At 33.9% G+C, this 15,465-nt stretch overlaps 1 protein-coding gene across 4 annotated transcripts in view; it reads right to left on the reverse strand.

The window, feature by feature from the left end:
- Positions 1-15,465, reverse strand: part of PACRG (PARK2 coregulated) — a 215,672-nt gene that overhangs the window by 103,992 nt on the left and 96,215 nt on the right. For all 4 annotated transcript variants that reach the window (XM_017746174.1, XM_017746163.1, XM_017746166.1 and 1 more), the window contains one exon: positions 1,323-1,494. In XM_017746174.1, coding sequence (XP_017601663.1) covers positions 1,323-1,494 — 172 coding nt within the window. The remainder of the gene's footprint in view (positions 1-1,322; positions 1,495-15,465) is intronic.

Consider the following 15,465-nt stretch of genomic DNA (forward strand, 5'->3'; position numbering starts at 1 on the left):
AGCAAATTCTTGAATGTGTTCCAGCACCATAAATTATGACTTAAGACTACATATCAAACCCACAGAAATACCCTTACCTAGCAGTCTCCTCCTAATTCTAAATGCTGTGTAACAGCTAAAACTTCCAGGTAATTATATCTAAGCTAGATTCTGGTCTCAGCAAAACTTTTAAATCCTAACTGAATAGATGCTGTCATAAACTTGCAGTCTTTTCTGAAGAAATTATTTCAGCTTTCAAAAAAAATGATACTACTGTAGATATATTTGGGTGTCATTGGAAATACGATTCGAAAGAAATTATATCATTCCTCTCTTTATGTGTTTCCCTTATAGAGAGAAAAAATGGTAACATTGTTTTCATAACCTTTCTCAAGCATCACAGAGTAAACATTCTGAATATTATATATTCCTTTTGGCATTTTCAAAACTACAGTAATATAGACATAGTGACATCTATAATCAATCTTTTTAAATTGATAAAAAATTGAATGAAAAAACCACAATTCTGACCCTTCCCACACTATTGTTTCAGTATTATCAGGCTCCAAACTACATTCACTTCCCCTTTTACAAAACTGTATTTAAAGCTGAACTGTCTCATGGACAGGACAAAGGACAGCAATGATATCATTAATGATTAAAAGAGAAACCAAATTTAACAAACACGAGCCCCTATCAGTATAGGCGTACCATGTAGATTTAAGAATCACAGTAACTAATTAGAGAAGGATGATGGCTCAGAATAATAGCTCTTCAAGGTACTGACCTAAAGAAACAGGAAGGGACAAAGAAATACATCTGAAAGACTAGGTGGTTCAAGAAACTAAAGTTTTAGTTTTAGTGGTAGTACACTTGAAGTTTAGCAGTATTGCATTTGTGTTAAAATAATTTATTACTTCTTAAAATTTTTTTCTACAAAAAAATCTATGTTTAAATATACAAAACCTTCAAAAGTAATATTTTTAAAGTGCCATCTGTTGATTTCTCCTGTCATTTTAAATGAACTGGTCTGTACAGTAGAGGATTTAGATAATAAATATACAAAACCAGCTAAGAAAATGTCACTTCACATTTCCAAAGACCAAGAGCCACCTTGTAATAAGGAAAACACTAACCAGAGAGTCTATTCTTCTGAAATACTGCACTTATCAGGGTATTGAGGGCATAAGCTTTCTGGCCTTATATCTTAAAATTTACTCACATTTGCAATAATCTTCATGTGATGTTCAGGCTGTCATGTCTTACAGCTCAATTAGCAACTTTTCAAAAATTTAGATCATATAAATACAAATTACGGATTTTTCTCCTACATGTTTACCTACCTTTTATTGGGATAATGAGCTGAGGAACAACAGGAAGAATCTTGTTTCCACCATGCTCCAGCATGTCATGGACTCCTTGACGAGCAAAAAACTCATATGGAAATTCTGTTTCACGAAGCCCATCAAAGAACAAAGGCAGAAAGTAATGATAGTCCAGATTTTCAATCTCCGCCTGAAAATACAAAATAAATAAACAGATAAATGCAATTTTTCAGTACTAATACAATGTGATCAGGCCAACAGATAATTCATGCCACATATAGAGGCATGTTTAGTAAATAATAATTCATTTTTTATCACTGCAGAATATATTGAATCCCAAATATGGTTTATGACAACATATACTAAAATACAGAAATATTAGATCTAAATAAGAGAATAAAATTAATATATTCCCATATGTTTTTGATAAGACAGTACCAGATTCTGATATTCTTGCTTACACACTTTACTTTGCAATAGGAATCAAACCAGTAATTTTAAGAACAATACTCTGCCCATTTAAAAACTTGGACACTGAAAACAACAAATAAGAGAAAGAATCCTGTAAGCAACAAAATATCCAGTACAGGACAAATATCGATATTTGTACATAATTCCTTAATTTTTAGAACACTGACCTAATTTATTTCCTATAATTTCAAGAGCATAATTATAAAGAAATTCCATGGTTCTCTACTGTGAAAAAAAGGTAGAGAAACTATGTACCTATTTTTAATAGTAATCTCCTTCCAATCCTAAAATACAAAGTATACTAAACTTAGCACACTATGGAGGGATTTTGCACTCTAGTTCTCTTCCCTTTTCCTCCTTTTACCCATTAGGACTCTACCACAGACACTCAGGCTAGCCAGGGAGAATCAGAAGTGTGTTTATGGCCTGTCAAAACTCTGAATACAGCTGAGAAGTGACTCAACAACAATGCATTTTCTCTGAACAGAATAAGATCCTTAAAAACACTTGGAGACAAATCCATCTCCTTATGAATGCACTTCCATCTTTAAAACAGTGCTTAGCTGCTACCCTGTTTTTCCAGTGAGATTAGGTAATATCCAGGTAAGTTTCTTCATACGTAACAAGCTTTGTCACATAGACCAAACTGAAGCTCCAAATTTGTCAGGTTAAGCAAAAAAAAACCAAAACCACCCATTGATTTCAGAACAGAAATCACATTCTCATTTGAACTGTGGAAGTCTGAACTAAAGCAGCCAAGAACTGAACTTTACAGTTCTTGGGTAAATCCCACAGTCAGGAAGTAGCACACAGACATTCTCTGTTTGAGGCCATGGTTCATTTTCCTCCTTGCTTGACTCTGAGTAGATCTGAGTCCTGGTCTTGCACACCTTAGCTACTGACTTCAATTTTTTATGTTGAAACAGATCAATCCGTGATAAATCAAAATTAACTGGAACTGATATTTGAAAGTAAGTATTATACATTTGCTGTGAGCATCTCACTATTGGCAGACATAGTGCCAATGACATACTAACATAGTCTCACATGCACTGATTGTTAATCCCTCATGGGAGATTAAAAGGGCAATTGCATAATACCTATTCACCAATGTGAATGAAGTCAAGTCCCAGCAGTGGATCATGCAGGAGAAGGAACAAAGGAAACCCGTATTTCCTGTTTTCTCAACATCATATATTATTTGCTTGTCTATAATTTTTTTCTCATTGGCCTTCACAAGAAAAAATGTCTTTATCAGATGCCTTTGGAGTTAGTATGAACCCAGGGAAACGGCCACAAGTTGCTCCAGGGAAGGTTTAGATTAGTTATTATGAAAAATTTCTTCACAGAAAGGGTTGTAAAGTACTGGAACAGACTGTCCAAGGAAGTGGGGGAGTTGTCATCCACTGAAGTTTTCAGAAAATGTGTGGCTATAGCACTTGAGAACATGGTTTAGTGGTGAACATGGTGGTGGTGCTGGGTTGACAGCTGAACTTTAGAGTCTTTTCCAACCTTAATGAGCCTATGATTATATAATTCTATAAATATGCCAGGGTCAATTTGTGAGAAAGTTCAAAAATAACAAAAGATATAACAAAAAAAATTAAATAATATGATTATTAAGAAATAAAACAACAAGAATTAATAGACATTTAAATTCCTAAATGGATGGGGTTTGTATTTCTTGAGGACATTCAGCATGCTAGTAGCAATACTTGTGAGATGACAAAAGAAGTCTCCCCCAAAGGTCTCTGAGAACAGAAGACAGCATTACAGCAATTACAAAATTCTGGTGACAAGCCTAAAACAGAGGTCAAATTTTTCATTACAGAAGGAAAGCTCTATCAGGTAAGAAGAGACCAGGAGGTCAAAAAATCATTGACAAAAAAGCAGGACCAAGAAGAAGCAATTTTTTTCATGTTCTCTGTCAACAGGACAATAAAACTTCCTTTAATATTTCTTTTTAATGCTTAATTTGTAATTTATAATATTATTAGATTTTTGTTATTTAATGTTCTAGTTTCAGAAAATCAAAACCAAAACCTTTCACAGCTACTTGTGTCTGGCAAAAGCTTTAGATGTTGAAGAGAGATACAATTAATAATATGTGGGCTTGTTTTTTTAAATGAGAGGTGTTTCAAAAGGCAAAACACCTTTACCACACTATGTCTTATTGAGATGGGGTTTGGAATGTATTCCTTAAATGGGCATTTGACAATCCTTTCAAAATTACAAACTATTTCTGTGGTAAAAAATATCCTTAATACATATCAACATTAGGTTACTGATTCAGGATTTGGAACTATTTTCCTCCAAACACACACAGTAGAATGTCTAATTTTTTTTCTACCACTCTTCATTAATATCTCATCTAACTGCATCTACCAGTTATTGTTCTCAAAGATTTGATACTTCTGATACTCCATGCCATTTTTTCAGCTATTTTTTGTGCTTGAAATATGCTTTTTCTTTTAAGGAAGAAGGCTTCTGTATTCAGAAGCTTGTCAATGTTTTTCAGCAATAATAACTAGTGAATAAAAGATACTATCCTTATCTATCAACTCTGTATTATGGTTACACATTACATATACATAGGAATGATATACCAACTTTAAGGTGAATATGATTTCAGGGTTTAAAAACAACTCTGATTTTTACACATAGCACAAAAGATTTATTGAGAAGAATCTTTTACTAAATATACATATGACAAGCTGTAGATTATAAAGTATTTGTGTGTACTCGTCTCTTCTCAATTAGTTTCAAATCCCTAAGTGGTTGGCAACTGGCACGATTCTGAAAAGGATTCTGATTTCTAACTTATTTCTTGAAGTGTCAGCTGTCCAAGCACACAGACAATTTTTACTTAGCTTTTTTTGCTCTATAATAACTCCCACAATATGGAAGCCAGAAATATTTTGTCTTACATTCTATGGTGTGAAACCCTTTCCTTCTGTGTTTACTATTTAGCTTTTAAAAGTGACTATTATACAGCTGTTCAGAGAAAAATGTGATTTTTCTGTTCACGCCTACAAAATCCTTTTGTTTTTTATATCCACCCACAAAAAATGCTGATTAATGCTCAAATTCTTGGCAAAACTTGTCCACATCTGACAATAATGCTGCAGATATGGATTTTAAGAAGAAATCTCACAATAATTATTATGAACCTCTGTTCATAATAGTTCAAACTAGCAGTTTGTGAATTTTGCAGACATAGCCCCCGAACTTTCAGTAAATAGGCACTAATAAAAATTAATATATAATATATGATTAAGTAACAAAAGCAACCATAGTATGAGTAAAATCTGTTTCTCAAAACTTCCAGGCTCCTTATGTTCTAAAAGCTCCCTAGGTGAAACATAATATACACTTAGTAAGTGTAGTTTTATCATTACATACAACTAATGTACAAGATGGAAGGAAACTAATGGCAGTATCAAAGTCACTTTGTCCAGGAGAAAATCTGTTCTTATGAAGTAGCCCAAAGTGAGTGGCAAGTCTGCTGAGACAAGGAAAAATCAGATAAAGATTCTATGCTGACAATAGAAAAATTAGCTTTGTGGCTAATCTGTCTGATAGACAAAAAAACCAAACTATTTGAGAAAAGATATAGAAGAACTTTGACAATAATGGTATCATTGATCTTCCTTAAAGAATCTTATTTAAAATAATCTAGTAAACTATAAGACAAACTCAAATTTTAGAAGGTAGTGTTTAAGCCACATAACATAATTTTCCATCTCATTTCACACAACTGGTTACATAATACTGCGTCTTTGCTCTGATTATCCAAAAATTGGATTTGATCTCCCAGAAACATTATATATAACTGTGTATGTACTCATTTAATATCTTTGTCTAAGGCATTAAAATTAAGTATAGTGAAAGAAATTCTGGAATTCTTGGGTTGATAAGGACAAATGGGAGTTTTTTGTAAGGATTATAAAGATTTTGTAAGGATTTTTTGGTAAAATAATAGAAAGATTTACTTTCATTTCTGTTTTGTAGTTTAATGAAAGGAGAAAAACAGAAACATTTTTGAGCAGTCTCAGTTTTGAACTTCCTTTACACTTTTTCTTCCAAGATTTCTTTCAACCTTTCTTTTTTTCTTCCAATAGCCTGTACAAATAGTCAAGATGAAGCCTATGTGTTTCACAGCTCTTGGTTTCTTGCTTTTAATATATTTGATGCATAATGGCCTGTTAGTTTTAATCTTCATTATGGACCGAGTAATGCTCACTAGTATTTTCCAGACTTGACTAGATGGATTTTTCAATATGGTAATTTTGCTTATGGCTCAAAACACAATTTTGTCCCTACAAGTTTTCTAGCAAGAAAATATTCTCCTTTTAGTCTGCTGTATTTCACCTTCCAGTAGGGTCATACTACAAAGATTTCCTATTGAAAGAGCTTTAGTCTAAGTTATTACCTGTGTCTTATTAAAAAAAAAAAAAAAAAAAAATTCTTCCTTTTTTCCTGTATTTTCCATTCTGCAATGAAATGCTAAAATACTTATCTTAAAAAAAGTGGAAAATTATCAGACTTGAAGAGAAACAGATAATGGCAAGGGACCTAACAGAAATCTTTTAACTCAGACTGTATTTAGAGCCTTTTTAACATATTCTGTAGATATTTAACTTCCCACAAGAAGTTAAATAACAAAAGAAAATATTTGCCTCCTATGGATAAATTAAGAGAAGAAATAATAAGAAATGTTATTGGAGTGTTACTATACTGGCTATCTGAATTCAGCTTTGAAATAACTCCTCATGTAAAAATTAAACCCAAACCCTCAAAATCTAAAAATACAGAAATGTCAATACATAAAAATTTTGAACGTACTGCATTTCCTGCTACCTCCATGATAGTTACAAAAGTAACAGTTACTTGGGAAGACAAACCCCATCCCTCCAAATGTCCCACCCCCCTCTTCCTCCTTCTTCCCTCCCCCCCCCCCGGGGTCACCTGTCCTGGCTGTGTCTCCTCCCAACCTCCCATTCACCCCAGTCCCTCACCAGCATGGTGGAAAAGCAGAAAAGGCCTTGGCTCTGTGCAAGCCCTGCTCAGCAATGACAAAAACACCTCGATATTATCAACCCTGTGCTCAGCATGAATCCAAAATACAGCCCCATACCAGCCACTGTGAAGTTAATTAACTCTACCCCAGCTGAAACCAGCATGATAGGATAACCAAAACATTTTCCTTTCAGTTGCCACAGCTGAAGATGACAATCTAATCTTACTGGGGTTACTGAGGTGAGGAAAATTAATAGTCAACAAGAAGGTCATATTATTCCCTAAATAACCAGAGGATCAATGACTGGCTCAGAAATGGAGGCTAGGAGAAGGAAGATATGAATTTGTGTAAAATCATCTCCTGTTAGAGAGAGAGTAAAAAGCCCAGCCTGAAATCTTGTCCTATAAATGTAACTTAAGAATTGATTTTTATTAAAGAAATGTGAATCTCTAAGTCGGTGAGCTATGCCATTCAGAAGATAATCTAGCACATTTCTGGGAGGAGGGGATTTTAATCCTGCATTTTCATAAATCATTTTAATTGTACTGCTGGGATTTAAATTTTTAAAATATACACCTCACTGATAATACAGAGCAGGCAAGTCTTGCCAAATATAGAGGAGGGTCAGTGTATCACCCAGGAAAAAGCAGGATGATAATAAACCCTTGGATTATGGGATATAGGCCTTAAAGTACGATATGCAATATTGAAGTGACAGATTAACAGCAAGACTTCTGCTACAGTACAGGAGTTCATTACTGTGACACAGAAATAGTGTGACAGGAAATAGAGTTGAGCCAACTAATTAATCATTATGAGCCACCAATATGTTGCAGCTATGAAAAGGCTAAATATTATTTAAAATGTATGAGCTATTTCCAGTACAGATAGGAAAGCATTAAGGCTACTACACAAGGCAGTCATGAGACCTCACCTGTCATTATCATCAATTTGCCCTAATATAAAAAATATAGAATTTATCCTCATTGATTCCTCATTGGAAATGACAGGGACAAACTGATATATAGGAATACACTGAACTGAAAAGAAAATAAGTGCTAACTTGCTCTTATTTATTTGGATTCTGATCATATTAGATTATCTGAGTCAACTGATTTCTAAAAAAGCATGTAAAATATACCATTCTTTCAATACAGCAAATAGTTGTACACTACACTTCAAGGACTGCTTCCTTTTAATTGATGGGAAGCATTATAAATAGAAGATGAAGTACCCTGAGAAAAGGGCTCTGTAAACACGACTCTGACAAATGTGGAACATACCTGAGAATTGTTCATGTGAAGCAAACAATGGACCACATGATAACCTCAGTGGCAGACAAAAGTATTTCTGCTACTTCAGGATGTATGATTATCTAGTTACAATCCTCTTGCTCTTCAAAGGATTGCTGACACATTTTCAGACACTCAGTTGTTCTCCTTTTTCTTTACATGATTTATTAATATGTTTTATGTATTTCACAAGCACAGTAATGTAAAACTTTAGATTAAGACAGAGAAGCATTACTTCTCTACATTCTGTTAATCTCTCATATTTGCAATTTCTTAATATGAGCTTTACATGATATACAAAGATAAATTTCACAATTTAAAGCCATGTGATATTATATGTATTATATACACCTACTCTGAGAGGAGAATGGGAATTAGGGTCTCCACTGGGGTCCATGGCCCAGTGGTAGATTAAGTTCCACCCTCAGGTGCAACATCTAAGAACTCCTCCCAGATGCACTTAGGCACCAGCAAGAAGCAGAGGACAAGCTCTGGTCATTTACTACAGAACACGCAGGGGATTATCGTTGTGAAGAAGAAATGTTCAGTTTTGCAGACACTTTTTATCAGACACCAGTGGACAACTCTTCTCTGACAGGGAAAGAAAAGATGCTAAGACTGTCCCAGGCAAGGGGAGGAGGGTAGGCAGAGCCCTCTGTCTAAGGCTGAGTTTGAAGGTAGGATTATATGGAGCTGGCTGCAAGACTCTCCCACTACCTTCTGAGCAACATATGCTGATCTTCATTTATTTCCTTCGTGCAGTACGAAGTTCATTTTAAACTTCATCAGAAGAAGAGTGAACCAGTTTGTTCATCCCCACAAAACACATACAATGCAGTACGTCAGTGAAGAATTAATTTGAAATTGTCTTTTTGGAAATAAATACTCTTTTGCTTAAAGAAGGTTTGCTACCATCTTAATAAGATTAAGCCTAACACTACATGTTATTTTTAAAGAATTGTGAAGGTAAATCAGGAGAGAGTCAACTTATTGTATCCCCTTAGTGAAACCAGTGGCTAAATTATTGGGTTTTTTTATTTTTTGACATTCTTCTCCTTTCTCTTTGCCAATTATTCATGCATAGCTGTTTGCCAAATTAACTTGAAATTATTTGGTTTTAATAAAAATAACACAAAGTTAAAGAAGAGCACTGGGACAAAGGCACATATAAAAAGTGTCTGTGGGAAAAGTTAAATACAACTCTGAAGATTTACTTTCTATTAATAATTAAACTATAGCATAAAATACCACAAAACCTTCTACAATGTAATGCACAACTAGAATTGTCCATGCATCCAATTTTTTCATGTTTGACATATAAATGTAATGAAAACCTGGCAGTTTTATGGTGTTGGAAATTGTGGAAGCTTATAAAACATGTCATTAAACATTTTCATTTGTATTTTTACACACAGTTTTTAAAAAATATATAACAGAAATGACAAAACCAAATAAGAATAGTGATTTTTCTATACTAAGAGCATTCTATGATACAGTTCCTATTAGCTTCTGACTCTTGACATTTATCTCATGTATGAAAATGACACTCCTCCCCAAGAAAGAGCCATGTCTGAACATTTCCACATAACCATCCAGAATCCAGAAAGATACTATAACACAGTGGGACAATAGCCATGAATGCTGTATATCTAGGCCAGGAACTCTTGCATCTTACCAACCAAGAAGTTATGCAGTCAAATCTCCCTGAAACAAGTTGGAGAAAGCAAGACCACAACATGTCATTCTTCACTAACTTCAGACCCAGTACAGAGGAAAACCAGAATGTTCTCACTGCCTCCAAGTGTGATTGAGAAAGAGCATGGACCAAGAGCAGTTTTGAAGCAGATGACTGTCTTAAAAAGATGAGGTCAACCACCAGAAATCCTTTGTCCCATGGTTTCCAAGAGTCCTGGGAGATGGCTCAGAAGTTACTTCATATTTTCAGTCATAACCTGGTGGAATGAAATACCTGAGATAATGTGCTAGCAACACTGAAAGGTCCTCAAAGGTAAACTGCAGACAGGTGAACGAAATACTAAGTGAACAAATTCTAGATATTGACAGAGCCCAGAAATGGAAGGGAATACTGCACCATCTGCTGGCTGACACCAAACACTGTGAAGGTGTTCTCTCTATTTCAAGAGCAAACAATGAAACAAAACAGGCAGGATATTACTGACAATTTCAAGGTCAGATTTTGGAACAAACTAACTGTGTTACCATAGAAAAGTTAAAATCCTCTTATGAAAATCCACGTTATTTCAAAGAAGTCAAAATTCAAGACTAGCACATAATTTTCAGAACTCATAAGCAACAGCACGACTAACAGATGTTTGCGTGAACTGTATCTATGCTTAAAACCAAAACAGGGTGTGAGTCATTCTCTGAGCCTGAGGCACAGTAGTATGGAAGAGATAATTTCTGTACAGCTAAATTCTTTGATTCTTTGTACAAGACAGGGTAGTTGACTTTAAATTATATGCTGTAAATAGCCTTGGTAGTTGCTTATCCTGAATCATGGATGAGCATTATCTAGGCAAATAAACACTAGACAGAATCATAGCAGGGCCTGTGCTATCTGCATACCTCAATAGTGCTGTGTCAATGCTCAAGGCCATACTGTGGTATGAATGACCCTGCTGGTTTTCCAGGATACATGAGGATGTTGGCATGACCCACCCAAACTGAGATGGAGTGAATAGCAGAAATACATTTGAAAAAATAATTCAATAGGACTTGCCTTGCATAACTTTTTAATACTGTATTAAATATATCAAAGCATATATGAGCAAAATTTTAGGTGCAGATGCATCAATCAAGACTATTAAGGAAGTTGAGTTGATTAGACAGTATTACTTTCAGAAAGTTAAAAATAAACCCAGCTTTGGGAGGAGATTAGAGTTGCTTGTGGCATCTGACATGGGTGTCTATGAAACGAGACACCTGAACATAACTGTTACATTGATAGTGTCATTGAAAATGGCATTTAACAGTTGGAAAGAAGTCTTCAGATGACTTTCAGTCAATACATCCATATGACCTTTGCTGATTTTTTTTTTTTTTTTGAGATAATATGCTGTCAACAAATTCAACAGAAACTTAAATATTGTAATTATTCATTTGCTTCTTTGTGGCATATTCATTTACCTGTGATAATTTATCAAGCTACAGTAATTTGGATTTTCTGTGCATACTGCCATGCCAGCCCACACAGAAGTTTTCTTCATATATTGGATACAATGTTAGTGTTACGATAACTGAGTACACTCATAGCAGTCAGGTCATTCAAAAGATCTTTCTCAATTTGGTACTCATAGAAAATCTACTTAGGTGTAAAAATATGGCACTTTAAGTGGCCCAAATTACTTAAGACATTGAATTTAGAAATGCTTCCTGATGTAGTTCTGAGTTCTTTATTAAGCATTTATCTGCTCTCTCAGGGAAACTTCTTTCCCAAACTGTTTTACTGTTTTCATTTCATCAAGACAGAGTGAGTCCCCAGAAAGATGGAGTAGTTTTGGTAAATTGAAAACTTTGAAAAAATTGGACTACAATACCCAAAGGTTTTATTTTGTTGGGTTAGAAAAGTAACAGATAAAATTGGTTTTTAAATTTAATAAATAAAAAAGCTTCTGTAGTGTGCGTAAATACAAGGATCATTTGCCCAAGTTCAAGTGAAATTTCATCTAGTAAAATGTGTTTTCTGACTTAGCAACTGAACGAGTTGGTAAAGGATTATTTTCTAATGAGAACCATGACTAGCAACCCAGCTTTCAATGTTGGAGCATGGGTCTTTTTCTCTTTGCCTTAATACATTTTATATACTTCTTTTGTTTCAATACTAAATTTGTCTTGAAAATTCATGTGCCCTATAATGCTGAAAATGTGTAGTTTTAGAGGTTTTTAAGTTCTTGCTTACAGAGTGCATATTACTGAGAGTCTAGATAAATTTAAGAAGGAAATATTAAAGCATTGTATTCATACATTTTTCTATTTTAATAGTGGTTTTTAATTCTGGAAACAACAAAGAAACAATTTCAAATTATTTTCCCAAGATCCCGGAATCCTTACATTTTGTGGATCTACTTTGCAGGCCTATCTACAGTCTTCACAGAAACTCCCAAAATATTCTTTTTAAAATACATGTACTTAAGATCTGACCATACTGCAGATATTGTGACAGTGGTTGCTGATATAAAATTCTGTCACTAATACACATGAATTGAAGATAAGACAATAATATTCTGAATATATATGCAATAAGAATATTTGGAATTTGCATAGCAAACTTAAAAAATGTTCCTAATCAACTCCTTTCAAAAACAGAAGCCATTAAGAAATAAGCTAAATTTTGCATTTTTAGCTCAAAATTAGACTTTTCCCCACTACAAAAAAATGAGTATCATGTTTACTATGGTTATTAAGTGTGGTAGCAATCTGCACAGCAATGCTTTACATTTTAACCATCCAGAATAGTGACTCAAGAACTTTTATTCAGGCTAGATGAAACTCTTCTGAAAATTATGGGCAAGGACAAACTACCATAGAAGCTCAGATAAATAACGGCTGTAGAATATGGCAATGACAGTTCTGGCTGATTTTTTATTTTCTTTGAAGGTAATAAAACTTGTAAACCAAAGATGAATTCATGGAAAGTAAACTGAACTTTTATAAAATAACTATCAGTTAAATAAAGTAAAATAAATAACGGCAAAATGGTTGCTAGCATAGTGCTTTAATATCTCTGCAAGCCTCATGAATTACATTACACAAAATATTATATCACACAGCACAGTAAGTCAGAGTGTATTTCACAGGATCATTGCCCAGTTCTTTGTCTTTTCTATTCAATTTATCAGTGAAAGATGAACTGTGCCTTTCTGCGTGTTACAGTCTGCATTTTAAACAAACAGATTTTTAGAATTACAGTTTTTTACTAGATGAAATGAGACAAGGTCACTGGATTTGCAAACGGTCCTTAAAAAAACGCACTGAGGAGGTCAACATATCATGTTGTATGTGTCTCTAAGTTACAGTATTGATAAGTGTCCTAGGTATGTATCTTTGTAAGTTTACTTCATAAGATTTTTGATTGATACTTCTAAGAGTTTTATGTTTAAGTGTTGGAACCTTGGGTTCAGAGAATTTCAGTCTTTCAGTGCTGACAGGCAATGATCTTCAAAAGCACGCTGCATTTGACCTGAGGCCTTGGGAAAGGCTTCCCAAATTATGTGATAGCACTGAGATTGTTGCTGTGTAATTAAAAAATAAGTTTGTTATATCACTGGGTGGAATATGTAGAGATGTAGAAAATTTAGGTTTCTGGGATATAGTAATATACATGTAACAAGATGGAGGATTTTGGGTGTAGGTTAGTTCTTCTTCTTTCTTCTTCCTTCTTCTTCACAAGCCTGGGTGATCTGGTATTGGTTCAAAAAACCCGCAGTGAGGAACATGAATGATTAGTTACTGGATTATAGGTAAAAATAAATTCGTTGACATTCCATAATTGGACAGTTAGGGATTTAAAAGACCTTGGAAGGTAGAACTCTGGGGCCATTTCCACCTTGTTAATTTAGAGGCACGTTCTGTGCAGCTGCACCATAGATAAGAAATAATAAACATCTGAGTCCAAAGAAAAACTCCACATCTGCTGCGTTTCAATCCAAACTCTGAGTAAAAGAACCAAGAGACAGAGGCAAAGAAAGAAAGAAACAGAAATGGGAAATTTAATATTTAAGAGACTTTCTAAATTCAGAAGGAATGCTGTGCTGTTTTGACATTATCCAAAAGAATAAATGGCAACAAGTTGTACACAAAAAACTTGAGAAGTTATGCCTATACATATGGGATTTTTTCCCCAACGCTTTGTCAGCCATAGCTATATTCATTCACAGTTAAATAGCATACATAAAGAAGTAATGTCAGTAAGTTGAACACAGAAGTTAAATGGACTAAAACCATTGTCATATATAAAGGAAAGATTACAAGTTTAAAAAATACTTGGTTTCCAGGTTATATATATAACTGCATAATAGGGGCAGAAGGGAAGTTAATGCAGGTAAAATAAGCCACTGTGTTTGGTTTGCTTCACATAGTTTTGTGTGTAAGTCCTATATTGGACTACTTGTCAGTATTCATAGTTGATTTATGGTTGATGGAGTTTTATGCCCAATTAATAGTCATGTTCTCAGGTCTAAATTCCTATGGTTTTTTTGTTGGTTAATAGAGCTATAGATTTTAGGTAACCCTATTAACGCAACCATTCCTACACATTCTCTAAAGGTAAAAGTAGTTTTGAAAAGCAGAGATCAACAACGAAGATCTGTTCATTACCCATTACCAGAAATCTAATAAATTTTTCTCAAATAGAAATATCCAGAAGTCATTAAATCCTAACAGTGTAAATTCTGAATATCCATACAAAGTAAATGGAGACTGCACTTTTTAAAAGTAATCTTCAAAATAACATTTTTTCTTTTTTTGAAGTATGTTTTATTTGTCACTGAAGGCCTACTTGTTACCTTATTTCAATAAGCTTCCAGGCAGCTTTTAAGCTCAGTTAGGATTGAAATGTACTATAAAGACTAATATAAACATATACTTTTATTCAATGTAAGATAAATCTGAAAAGTGAAATAATAAAAAGAAGGAAAATGGAATCTGATAAAGATTCATATTAATAGCTGTCAAATGAGCTGCAGAACATAAATTTGAAAACAGGGCGAACACACTTTGCTGGAACACTATGGAAAACCTATGACAATATTCTTTTTTATTTTCCATACCATCATCAAGTATCAGTTATGCCTAACAATACCTAAAGAGGCAGACAATTAATCAAACTTCTGCAGGAATCCAAGAAAGTTTTAAGTGGGCAATAACTCAAAATCCTCTTAATCAATTTTTTAAAAGAGCAACAAATATTTTCTTTATTTGAATAATCCAAATTATATTTGATAGACCATTCAGTGGCTGCTACCATACTTACAGCTTTGTTCCTGTACTACGAAATTCAGTAAGATCAATTAAACTTTTTAACAACTTCATCTAATCACACCAGACAAGCATTCAAGACGAATATTGTCATAGAATAAAGAACTCTAAAAATAATTTAACATATTGAGATTTAAGTGATCATAATCAACTTTCAGACTTAATACTCTGTTAAGATTGATGGTTTTGTTTTTATCTGCCATGGTATTATCATTATAACAAAAGATGTCTTCTTGACAATACCCAAAGAGACCAAAATAAGATCTTTAATATTTAGATACCAACTGTTTCCAGTGTAAAATCATTCTATTCCATTTTATTAACTGAAAAACACTTCATATATAAGGTCCAGAATTTCAATGGAGAATTAAGGATATGATGT

This window comes from Corvus brachyrhynchos, unplaced genomic scaffold, assembly GCF_000691975.1.
Source record: "Corvus brachyrhynchos isolate BGI_N302 unplaced genomic scaffold, ASM69197v1 scaffold70, whole genome shotgun sequence".
NCBI classification, from domain to species: Eukaryota; Metazoa; Chordata; class Aves; order Passeriformes; family Corvidae; genus Corvus; species Corvus brachyrhynchos.